Genomic DNA, 12,210 nt, shown 5'->3' with positions numbered 1-12,210 from the left:
TGTCCAAAAATATTACAGCAAAATATAAAATTATATAATATGCTAAACAGCCAGTACAAACACAAATGACAATATTTATTTCCTGCTTATGGGACTTGATGGAATCAAATATCTTTAACGTGTATTTTTTATCATGGTAAATGGTACAGATGAATAATGCAAGTGAATATTGGATATCGAACCAGAGGCACGTTGTTACTGGATGATGGTCTGCTTATTTGTTCTTTAGGCAACTGTGATGTTGTGTAAAGCATTTTTAAAATAAACTTTATGTGTAAATTCTGATTTTGACATATTATCTTCCAGAGTTACTTTCTGTTGCATAATTTTTCAGCATTCAATTCACTTATTTTGGAGGTGTTCAAAAATAGCTGCTTGTTTTAAAATAAAAATGCGGTGCTGTTATACATCACCTGTAACTTGTTGGAATGTTAATAATATTTTCTTTGTTACATTGGGCTTTATTATATTCAATATATAAAAACAACTTCCACCAATTCCGTAGTCAGTAATGCTGATGTGAATAACTTTTAGAGAAAATTAATACTTTGCAAAGCATATTCATCTCAAAATGTCCACATATGATTTTAAGTTTAAACTCCTGGAGCCCCTTTTATACAAACAGTTGCTGTATCTTTTAGTTTATGAGTGAATGACTGTTATTTTTAAGAATGAGAACAAAGAACATTAATGTTTTGTTTCTCCTTTGTTCAGGAGGCCCAGAAGACTGCATTCTTTCATATGAACCAGTCACACAGCAAGAGAGTAAGTCAAGCAGAATTATAGATTAAAAAGGAAAGCTTTCATTGCTCCATTCTAAGGTGTTAGTGAGTCGGTTTAATACTGCATTGACTAAATAATGGAGAGTTTTTCTTTTGGTTTAGATTTTGGAATTTTTAAGAATAATATTTAAAATCTCATTAGTGGCATATGGATAATGAATCAAATAATATTTTTAGAGAAATGAAAAGCTCATAATGGTTTTATTTTTATTTTTTTAAGAATCATTGCCATAACTCCGTGCTTTTGTACTTATTGTCCTACATGTACAATCCAAATATTCTATTTTGCATTTCCTTTTTAGTATCCAAACCAAAGAAACTATGTAACTTACTCTGCTTCTATATATCATTGCATTGATCATTTCATGGTTGGTTTCACATTCTGTTAATGAAAATGGCAACATAAGAACAACCCATTTTCTTAAATGTTTCGTAAACACATTTAAGTAATATCTCTGATTAAATTTCTTTATCTAATCTCACATAAGTCACTACTTTCCAACACATTTGATAACCTTTGTCAGTATTCTTCTATGACGGGGATACGCCATTTAGTTCGAGGGGAAAAAAACAAATAAGGTGCATTTTCTTCATCATTTGTCTAGTTTCCAAGTAAATGACTTACTAATTTTCCGTTGGTGTTAATTGTGTTAATATGTTTCTTACTCCAAACTTGTCATCCAAGATTTTTTTTATCAATGCCTATTGTTATCCATTTTGCTCACAAGTAAAGTTAATCTCTCACCTTTTAATCCATCAACCCCTTTAAAAACTATGGGCACATTCGTTAAACCTTATTCGGCTTAGTTATCTGTCGGGGGGGGACCTAGTGAGGGGACGGGGGACGAAGAAGGGATGAGTACTTTTTGTAACTTTGTCAGCATCTTTGTGGCATCGCTTTTGTGTACTTTGTATACAAAAACAAAGAATTTCACTGTACCTTGTTATGGTAAAAAGATAATAAATTATCATCATCATCTTCATCATCACTTGTAAATATTTTTACACATTTTATAGTCAGTCATCATAACAATATCCTGTCAACTGTCTCATCTTAAATTGAACCATTTTGATGGGCCTAAAGATCTTCCAATACTGTATGGAGAGAATGATGGAGAGTTTTTATTAAAATTAAAATTGCATTATGGCATATCAATAATGAGTCAAATAGTGATTTTTAGACAAACGAAAAGCACATTTAGCTCATTATGCTCTTTTTAAAATTGTGTTTATGTTTTGAAGCCACATCATCCTTCTTTCTTTTTTGTCATCGTTCTTGCTTTTGTACTTACTGGCCTACATGTCCAATCCAAATATTCTATTTCTTGTTTCTATTTTTTTAAATCTCCAAACCAAATTTTACTTAAAATAATGTAAAAAGAATGTTCTAAATTAGTAACTTTGGCTTATTAGAATATGGGAATGGTCTTGAAAGTATTTTCCATTTACTCCAATTGTAAGCTGTAATACTTATCTATTTAATATGTATTAGAGTAATATTTAAGAATTCATCACTCACCAAGAACCGTTTATATGAAATTTTGCAAAATAAAGGATTAGTTTAGTTTTTTAAACAATCTTACTGCAATTTAGTGTATCTGTTACAAATTAATAAAAGAAACAAAGAGGTCGTATTCATGTTCAGCACAGCAGGGATTATCACACTGGCTCCAAAAATCAATGGAACTTTGTGGCACCTATTCACTGATTCAAAGACCCAGCCCAATTACACCCCACTTCCCTGCAGAGGAGGTTTGTGACTCAAGCAGACAATTAAATTACAAAATCAACAGACAGTTGAGCATTTTTAGTGCAAACAGCAATAAATGCTGCAGCCAAGATAATTAACAAAATTGCCTAATTTAGAGATTAATTGACAACTTCTCATAGCAAGGTGTATCATTAAAGTGACATTACATGATTTATAAAGTAATATTTATTTCTTTGTTTGTCAGTTAATTACAGTAGACCTGTCATTATCCTGGGTCCAATGAAAGATCGGGTTAATGATGATCTGATATCAGAATTCCCAGACAAATTCGGCTCATGTGTTCCACGTAAGTAATGCATGTGTCCCAATTATTTCTGACTATAAACTTAGTGATATTTAGGTTTTGCTCTATGTTTTGTATTTCAAACACTTTGCAGTTGAGAAAGATAATTATCAATATTAAGGTAATTATCACACTTAAATATAACTTCTGTGCAGTGCAGAGCATTGTTTCAGAAGTTCTATTGTACACCTATTCCTTTCCACGATGTCATCCACTTATCTAGTTGAGAAATTAATAGCTTTGTTTGAGGTTAAACGTACAAAGTGATTGCGAGTAAGAAACATTGTGGAATGTTTGAGAATGGCAAAGGCATTGCATGTAAACAATAACATGGACTGCCGGTGAGATTGAGGTTGGACATCACAGGCTGCTAAATTAACTGGCGATAGACACAAAATGCTGGAGTAACTCAGCAGGACAGACAGCATCTCTGGAGAGAAGGAATGGGTGAGGCTTCGGGTCGAGACCTTTCTTCAGACTGAGAGTCAGAGGAGAGATAAGGAAGTGTAAGGTGTGAAAACAAGAGGCCTGGGATTAAACTGTACTGTACTGAATAGCTGGGAATCAGCTCCCAGCAGAAGGCAGGATCTACAACTTCAATGGATGAAACCGCAAGGTTAGAGACAGACAGCATTGATCTTCGTGTCAGCAGCAGGTCTACAATGGTGAGAAACTCACAAGAGATGATGAGAGATTATTAATATAATGCCGGTGTCCAGAGTGTCCAGTCACTCTACACTTCCATCCCCCACAAGGATGGTCTCGAAGCCCTCCGTTTCTTCCTCGACCGTAGAACCAGCCAATCCCCATCTACCAACACTCTCCTCCGCCTAGCAGAGCTGGTTCTTACCCTTAACAACTTCTCCTTTGACTCCTCCCACTTCCTCCAAACCAGAGGCGTAGCTATGGGCACTCGCATGGGCCCAAGCTATGCCTGCCTCTTTGTCGGGTACGTCGAACAATCCCTGTTCCGGGCGTACACCGGTCCCATCCCCGAACTCTACCTCCGCTACATTGACGACTGCATTGGTGCTACCTCTTGTACCCATGCAGAACTCACTGACTTCATACACTTCACTTCCAATTTCCATCCTGCCCTTAAATATACCTGGACTATCTCCGACATCTCCCTCCCGTTTCTGGACCTCACCACCTCCATCACAGGAGACAGACTAGTGACGGACATTTATTATAAACCCACTGACTCGCACAGCTATCTGGACTACACTTCTTCCCACCCGGTCCCCTGCAAAAAGTCTATCCCCTACTCCCAATTCCTCTGTCTACGCCGCATCTGCGCCCGGGATGAGGTGTTTCACACTAGGGCGTCAGAGATGTCCTCATTCTTCAGGAAACGGGGCTTCCCCTCTTCCATTATAGATGAGGCTCTCACTCAGGTCTCTTCTACATCCCACAGCTCCGCTCTTGCTCCCCCTCCCCCAACTCGCAACAAGGACAGAATCCCCCTCGTTCTCACCTTCCACCCCACCAGCCAGCGGATCCAACAAATCATCCGCCAACATTTCCGTCACCTACAACGGGACCCCACCACTGGCCATATCTTCCCATCCCCTCCCTTCTCTGCATTCCGCAGAGACCATTCCCTCCGTAACTCCCTGGTCCACTCGTCCTTTCCTACCCAAACCACCCCATCCCCGGTTAGTAATAATAATAATAATAATAATATATTCCTTTATTCGTTCCACACCGGGGAAATTTACAGTGTTACAGCAGAAAAGTGGATAGCAAGAGATCATTCATTACAAATAAAAGTAAAGACAAGGATAAATTGTCATCAGTTTTCTGTGTATTCTTAACTGTTACTGTTGACTCGTCTGCTGGGAGCAGTGCTGGTTGTGCAGTCTCACAGCAGCGGGAAGGAAGGACCTCCTATATCTCTCTTTCACGCACTTGGGGTGAAGGAGTCTGTCACTGAAGGAGCTACTTAGTGCAGTGACAGTGTCCTGCATGGGGTGGGAGTCGTTGTCCAGCAGCGATGTTAACTTTGCCATCATCCTCCTCTCTCCCACCACCTGCACTGTCGAGGGGACAACCCAGGACAGAGCTGGCCTTCCTGACCAGCTTGTCGAGTCTCTTCCCTTCCACTGCTGAGATACTGCTGCTCCAGCAGACCACTCCAAAGAAAATGGCTGATGCAACCACAGTGTTGTAGAAGGTCCTTAGGAGTGCCCCCTGCACTAACGATTAATCGATCAAGGACTTAAGTGCAGTTATCTGTGCTATCATTAATGGAAGCTGTTCTGTTTCTACCTTGATACTAGAAAGTTTCAAGTGAATCAGGGCATTGCTTTTCACTACTTTCATCATTAAAAGATTTCTGTACGCATACTTAGAAGACACCTGAGACATAACAATGTATAAACTTAGGAAGAAAAAGCAGATTGCAGCTAATGCAGATACAATTGGGGAATAAGCTTCCATCTTCAGTTTTCGCTCTAATATTTATACACTAAGCTAGGTTGTATGCTCAAGGCTGTTGAGTGGGAGAATAACGGGGTTTATAATATTTGTGTCGTTGAAAGACAATGACCCGTGTTGTGACACTGCACAAAGGCAAATGGGGAAATGCAATCTATTGCAAGGGTGATAAAATAAAATAATAAGTCTTTTTTGGAGAAAAAATACGGATACTGGAAAACCAAGACAAAAGCAGAAAATGCTGGAACAACTTTGCAGATCAGGCAGTGTCTATGCAGAGAGAAATGGTCAGCATTTGAGATTATTGACTCTGCTAGAATTGGAAAACGAGAAAGCAAGTGTGATTTAAACGGGAAATGTGGGTGGGCAGAGAGAAGTTTTTTTAGGCTGGTGGCCAAATTCTCATTTTGCTGTGTAGGTACTAGAATTGCAGCAACATGGATTTGCCAGGACTTAAGGATCTGAGCTATAGGGAGAGGTTGGGCAGGCTACAACTTTATTCCTTTGAGACCATGAGGATGAGGGGGTGATCTTATAGAGGTGTATAAGATCATGAGGAGAATGTATAGGGTAGATGCACCATGTTTTACTCAAAGTCGGGGAATCAAGAACCATAGGACATAGATTTAAGGTGAGGGAAAAAGATTTAATATTAATCTGAGGGACAATGTTTTCACACAATGGATGGTGGGTATATGGAATGAGCTGCCAGAGGAGTTAATTGAAGTGAATACTATAACAACATTTAATAGACATTTGGACAGGTACATGGAGGGAAAGGTTTGGAGGAAGAAGGACAAAATGCAAGTAGGTGGGACTGTGTAGGTGGGGCACCTTGGTTGGCATTTGCAAGTTGGGTCAAAAGGCCTGTTCCCACACTGTTTGAGGATACAGAATTGGTTTACTTGAATGCTGTTTGGATTAGAGATGATTAGCTATAAGGAGAGATTGAACAAACTTAGATTGTTTTCTCTGGCATGTCAGAGGTTTAGGAGAGATATGATAGAAGAATATAAAAGTATACATGGAGTGGCATAGATAAGGTAGACAGTCAGAGCCTTTTTCCCAGGGTGGAAATGTCTAAAAGACTAGAGGGCGTAGCTTTCAGGTCAGAAGGAAAAAGTTTAAAGGTGATGTTCGGGGCAAGTTTTTTTACACAGGATGTGGTGGGTGCCTGGAACATGCTGCAAGGGGTGGTGGTGAAGGCAAATGTGTCAAGAGTGTTTTATTGTCATATGTACCAAATAGAACAATGAAATTCTGAATTTACTTAGTGGTGCTCAAGAGGCTTTTCAATAGGCACGTGTATATGCAGGGAATGGAAAGATATAGATCATGTGGAAGCGGGGGAGATTAGTTTAATTTGGCATCACGTTCGGTACAGATATTGTGGGCTGAATGTCCTGTTCCTGTGCTGCAGTGTTCTATGTTCTAAAGTAAGAGATGTGAAAACAAATCTTGGTGAGCAGGGTGCCAATTGGCTTATTACAGTGGGGACTCTGAGGTGCCAATGGTATTTTATGCACTGGCAGTTGAAGTATTATAAGTTTTATTTATTGGGAACTACCATTGCTGGCATAATAACCAAAATGGTTGTCATGAGACTTGTACTGTCGGTTGCAGTTGCCAGCCAGAAAATGCAACCCAAAGTGAAAATGTATTCCCAGGACTTTATAAGATTTTATTCTTTGGAGGTGTCTGGATGCATGCCAGAGACACACTCTTAATATCAAAGACTTCTCAGTCATGGTTACATATTAATGCTCATCCAGTTTTTTCAGCAAAATGTCAATGTGCAATTTTTACCATATGATTGCCTGGGACTTCTCTATCAGTGATCGTTTCACTTGTTCCTCATGGTATCAGTGCCATTTGAAGCTTTTGATATATTCACTCCTCAATCTTTTATGTATCCTATTGATTTTATATTGACATTGCCATGTTTGCTTTAACAACTCTGCATCTGATACCATCTCTCTACTGAGACAAGAAAGACTCAGCGGTTACCCCATTTCAAAAGTTATCATACTGAGATTTCCGCGGGTAATTTATAATAAAAGTTACCATTTTGAATTTCCATTGATAATTTATAATAAATATTTCCATTTCCATATTTGTTTGCAGCAAATCTTTAGGTGATTTCTCATTGCAAGTGTTACTGCTGTTATAAATATGTTAATATAACACTTGTATAAACATTATCGCAATCCGACAGATTATTACTTTATAGACCACTCTCCTAATTGAGACCTTGTCAAAGGCCTCACTGAAGTCCACGTAGACTACATAAACTGCATCACCTTCACTCTATCTACAGATTAAACCAGCATCGGCAGTTCCTTCCTTCACCTTCATCAACACACTTTGTTATCTCTTCGAAAAATTAAATCCAATTAATTAGTCGGGATTTCTCCTCATCAAAGCCATGCTGACAATTCTTCACTAATCTTCGCCATGCCATGTGCAGATTAATCCTGTGCCAAACAATTTCTTTTCACTCATTTCCCCACCACTGATGTAGGCCTGTATATAGTTTGTTTATCTCTACTGTTCTTCTTGAATAAAGGTTTTGATTTGAACTCTTGGCATATTTTGAGCATATGGTTGATGAAATTAGTTTTAAAATCACCCATTGACCTCAAAAATGTGACCAAGTCTGTTTTAAATCAACTGCCACGTTTAATTTTCACATGCTAATTTTTATCATCCAAAATGAAGTCTGCAGGAGGCAGCAGAAAATCACCTGTTTCACCAGCACCCAGGAGGTGTCGAAATGAGTTGTAATAACTCATTTCCATCATTTCTCAACCTTGAAAGGCTATGGCAGAGAGGGACTGACCTTTCTTTATGGGAACTGAGCAGCTCTCTTTTGGTCTCTGCTGCTCTTCCCATTATCTTTGGGGGAACAGCTACAAATTCCCAGCTGAAGCCGCTAACTAATATTCCTAATATTGATGTTATGAGCACTTAAGGGTCTTGCATAAAAGAACCTGTTAACTTTAGTTAGGTGTCCTTGCTTCTTAGTCAGTACACCTAGGTTCAGATTATGAGTGATGAATTCTTGGTACTTTTTCATGTCACCAAAGTGGCAGAGTCATGGACGCTTTATTTGCATCCCTCTCCCTCTCCCTCTCCCTCTCCCTCTCCCTCTCCCTCTCCCTCACCCTCTCTCTCTCTCTGTTGCCCCTGTTGTACTTCGTGGTCCGGTACCTGTTGTACCTTTAGTGACTCTGGACGGACCACAAGTACACGTGTATAAAAGGTTACAATGCTGGAGCTCAACTCCAGGCTGTTTATTCCGTGGTCATCTGGATCCAGAGTGACCACCCAATCACACCAACCTCTTATATACGCATTCCTGCACATGCAAACAAAGTAGTCCTTGGGATACACAAAGTAGTCCCAGCAATATCACAACAGCCCCAACAGCTTTGTTAGCAAAGTCATCATTCCTATCAGTCAACTTATGACTGACACTTTATTGCCCATGGTAAATCTGAAAATGTTTCTATCGAGAAAGGGTAATGTCTTTCATTATCTTCACACTGTGTAGTATGTGAGCAGCTTGGAAAGTGGCTGGAAGAATGAAGGGTCAAATATACCTACTTTCAAAGGTTACATATGCTTCCATGTGTTCAACCCTTTGAGTGCAAATAGAACATTTAATTGCATCAGGTTCATGTTTTTACCTCAGTTTAATTCAATAACAATTACCTTCCCAAACCAAATAAAACAATCTGTTCACAATTAAACAATTTTAAGAAAGTATATAAAACAGCATTCATATGGCATTCCAACAATCTCCTCTACCAGTGAAGTACAAAACTGTTAGCCTCTTTCCGGGGATCTATCTGAAATTGTCCTTGTTATTACCCATCAGCCAGCTACTACTGACTGCTGAATTTCCTGGCAAGATGGTGCATAACAAAGCTGGATAGCCTTGTCTCCACACAAATGCTTAAGAGTGCAATTTGAAACCAAGACCAACTTAGTTGCAGTGTTTGGGTGTAAATTGCACAGAAGTAGTAGAATAGGCAAAAAGATATGGAAGGCAGTCCAAGGGACTGCATAAGAGTGCTTGCTCAATGCTTATATGGTTTTGCCTTTGGTCTTAATTGGATGTACAAAAGTTTAATTTGCAGATGATACTATGGATGGAATCATAGGTAGCAAAGATGGTTATCACAAATAACAGCAGGAGGTTGATCAGTAGGCAAGTGGGCTGAGGAACGGTTAATAGAGTTTAATGCAGATAAGTGTGAGGTGTTGCATTTGGGAAGTCTAACCAGCGCAGGACCCTCACAATGAATGGCAGAACTCTGGGTAGTGTTGTAGAGCAGAGAGATCCAGGAGTGCAGGTGCATATTTCCTAGAAAGTTGCGTCACAGGTAGATAGGGTGGTCAAGAAGGCTTTTGACACATTGGCCTTCATCGGTCAGGGTATTGAATATAGATTCTGGATGTTATGTCACAGTTGTACAAGACATTGGTGATGCCACATTTGGAATATTGTGTAAGGTTTTGCTCACCCTCCTACAGAAAAGATGGTGTTAAGATGGAAGGAATGCAGAGAAGATTTACGAGGATGTTGCCAGGACTCAAGGGCCGGAGCTACGGGGAGAGGTTGGACAGGCTAGGACTTCATTCTTTGGATTGCAGGAGGATGAAAGATGATCTTATTAAGGAGGATAAGATCATGAGGGGAACAGATTGGGTAGATGCACAGTCCTTTTACCCAGAGTAGGGGAATTTAGAACCAGAGGACATAGGTTTTAAGTGAGAGGGGAAAGATTTAAGGGGAACCTGAGCTGCAACTTTTTCACACAGAGGGTGATGAATATATGGAAAATGCCAGAGGAGATAGTTGGGGTAGTTACTAAAACAGCATTTAAAGACATTTGGACAGGTACATGGATAGGAAAGGTTTGGAAGGATATGTGTCAAACATGGGCAGGTTGGACTAATGTAGATGGGGCATCTTATTCATAAGGGCATGCTGTACCGAAGAGCCTGTTTCCATGCTGTATAGCTTTATAAAAATATTTGCCATGTTGATTTGTGTGCTTTAAAAATATATGGAGAAAGGAAAATAATAATGTACAGTAGACTATGTGTCTGAGCAAATTGGGAATTATCATCATTTGTGTTAATTCTGGAGTTGAGTTTACTTTATTGTCATGTGTACCGAGATACAGTGAAAAAAATTTGTTGCCAGCTAACTAGTCAGCGATAAGACAATACACGATTACAATCACAGTGTACAAATACATGATAAAGGGAATAACGGGAATAATGTTTAGTGCAAGTTGGGTGAATATGCCTGAGGAATTATTTCATGTTGCTGTTGAATCATCCACCCAGCTAGCTAATATGCTTATCATGAGGGATTTCTAACATCTTTGTGAATGAATAATTACAAAAGAAAGGAAAAATGTATCTCCAGGTGAAATATTGTGTGACTTACAATTTGCCCTCTAGATATTAGAGTAACCAAATATTAGGTCAAGGTTCATCTTGTGATGTTGACTAAAATTTAACAAGTGGCTGTTGTCCATAGGGTGTTCAATGCATGTCCGGGTAATGTTAGACTGCCGTGAGTGCTCAGGGAGCTGGTATCTGTTGATTACTGTTTCTGAACACTAGGAATCTCTTAGAACCTTTACCTGATCAACCAATATCAAGAGAGGCTCAGCCTATCCCAACTAGATCTTTGTGAGCCTTGACCCAGAGGGTGGTGGGTATATGGATTGAGCTGCCAGAGAAAGAGATTGAGGTAGGTACTATAACAAAACTTAAAAGACCTTTAGACAGGTACATGGATAGGAAAGGCTTCGAGACATATGGGCCAAATGCAGCCAGGTGGATCGAGTATAGATGAGGCATCATCATCATGGGCAAGTTGGGTCAAAGAGCTAATTGGTGCTAATGGAAGAAGTTTCATTGAAATCAGTGTTTTATATTTTTTAAGTTATTCACACTTTAAAGTTTAAGTCTATCTCCTAGGGAGGGAGGGATGGGGGGAGGAGGATAAGGGTGGTTGATGGGGATGGAGTGGGAGGGAGGGAGGGAGGGAGGGAGGGAGGGAGGGAGGGAGGGAGGGAGGGAGGGAGGGAGGGAGGGAGGGAGGGAGGGAGGGAGGGAGGGGAAGAGGAGGGGAAGAGGAGGGGGGAGGGAGGGAGGGGGGAGGGAGGGAGGGGGAGGAGAGGATGTTGCACCAATGCAGGAGTGGTTTGGGCCCAACGGGTCCACTTGGTCTAGTCCGTCATAAAATCCAGGTCAACCTGTGATAATAACATCCATAAACCTTAGAAAGATATTTTCAAGAAATATATTCTATATTGAGAAATATTTATTCCAAATTAGATTTGCATCAATTCATCTTGTGCTATTTTGCACCTCTTCAAAGTGAATTTGCATACTATTGATGCTCCTGCTTCATCGATAAAATAAAAATCCATAATGCTTTCATTCTCAGGCAAGTAAATGTTTCTTTCTGCCTTTTTTTTGATGTAACAAAATTAGTATCCTTGCAAGATTCATTATGCAAGATGTATTCTAGTAAAATAATTTAAGGAACTTCAGAACTCTGAACTGACGTTGTTGGTTTATCAAAATGATTGAATGGCCGGGCTGCCAAATAGCAGTTCCTAAATTGGCAGACATGTTCAGTGAGCTGTCACTGCTTGTTAGGAGTCCACAGTCTGTGATAAATTTAGTGTGTCATTTTTATGGGACTTAATTTTAATTCCTTGCAGTTCATTGTGCAACAAGATCATGATGCAATAACAATGCTGAAGCAAGGTACAGTTTAGAAAGTTAGGACGGTAGATAATCATTCAGATTTCCCCCAGCTATGTTGCATCTCTTGGTTGGTAAGAGGTTCTTATAGAAAATAATGGCAGGGCACCAATAGAGAACTGAAAATTAAATGGTAA

At 39.6% G+C, this 12,210-nt stretch overlaps 1 protein-coding gene across 1 annotated transcript in view; it reads left to right on the top strand.

Annotated features, from left to right (window-relative positions):
* Positions 1 to 12,210, top strand: part of dlg2 (discs, large homolog 2 (Drosophila)) — a 507,064-nt gene that overhangs the window by 463,787 nt on the left and 31,067 nt on the right. Inside the window, 2 exon segments of the mRNA XM_078402648.1 lie at positions 715 to 765; positions 2,738 to 2,839. Of these exon segments, the coding sequence (XP_078258774.1) occupies positions 715 to 765; positions 2,738 to 2,839 (153 nt within the window).

The sequence above is a fragment of the Rhinoraja longicauda genome, chromosome 7 (assembly GCF_053455715.1).
Source record: "Rhinoraja longicauda isolate Sanriku21f chromosome 7, sRhiLon1.1, whole genome shotgun sequence".
NCBI lineage: Eukaryota > Metazoa > Chordata > Chondrichthyes > Rajiformes > Arhynchobatidae > Rhinoraja > Rhinoraja longicauda.
The sequence above is the reverse complement of the archived record's forward strand: the minus strand, read 5'-3'. Positions and strand labels throughout refer to the sequence as shown.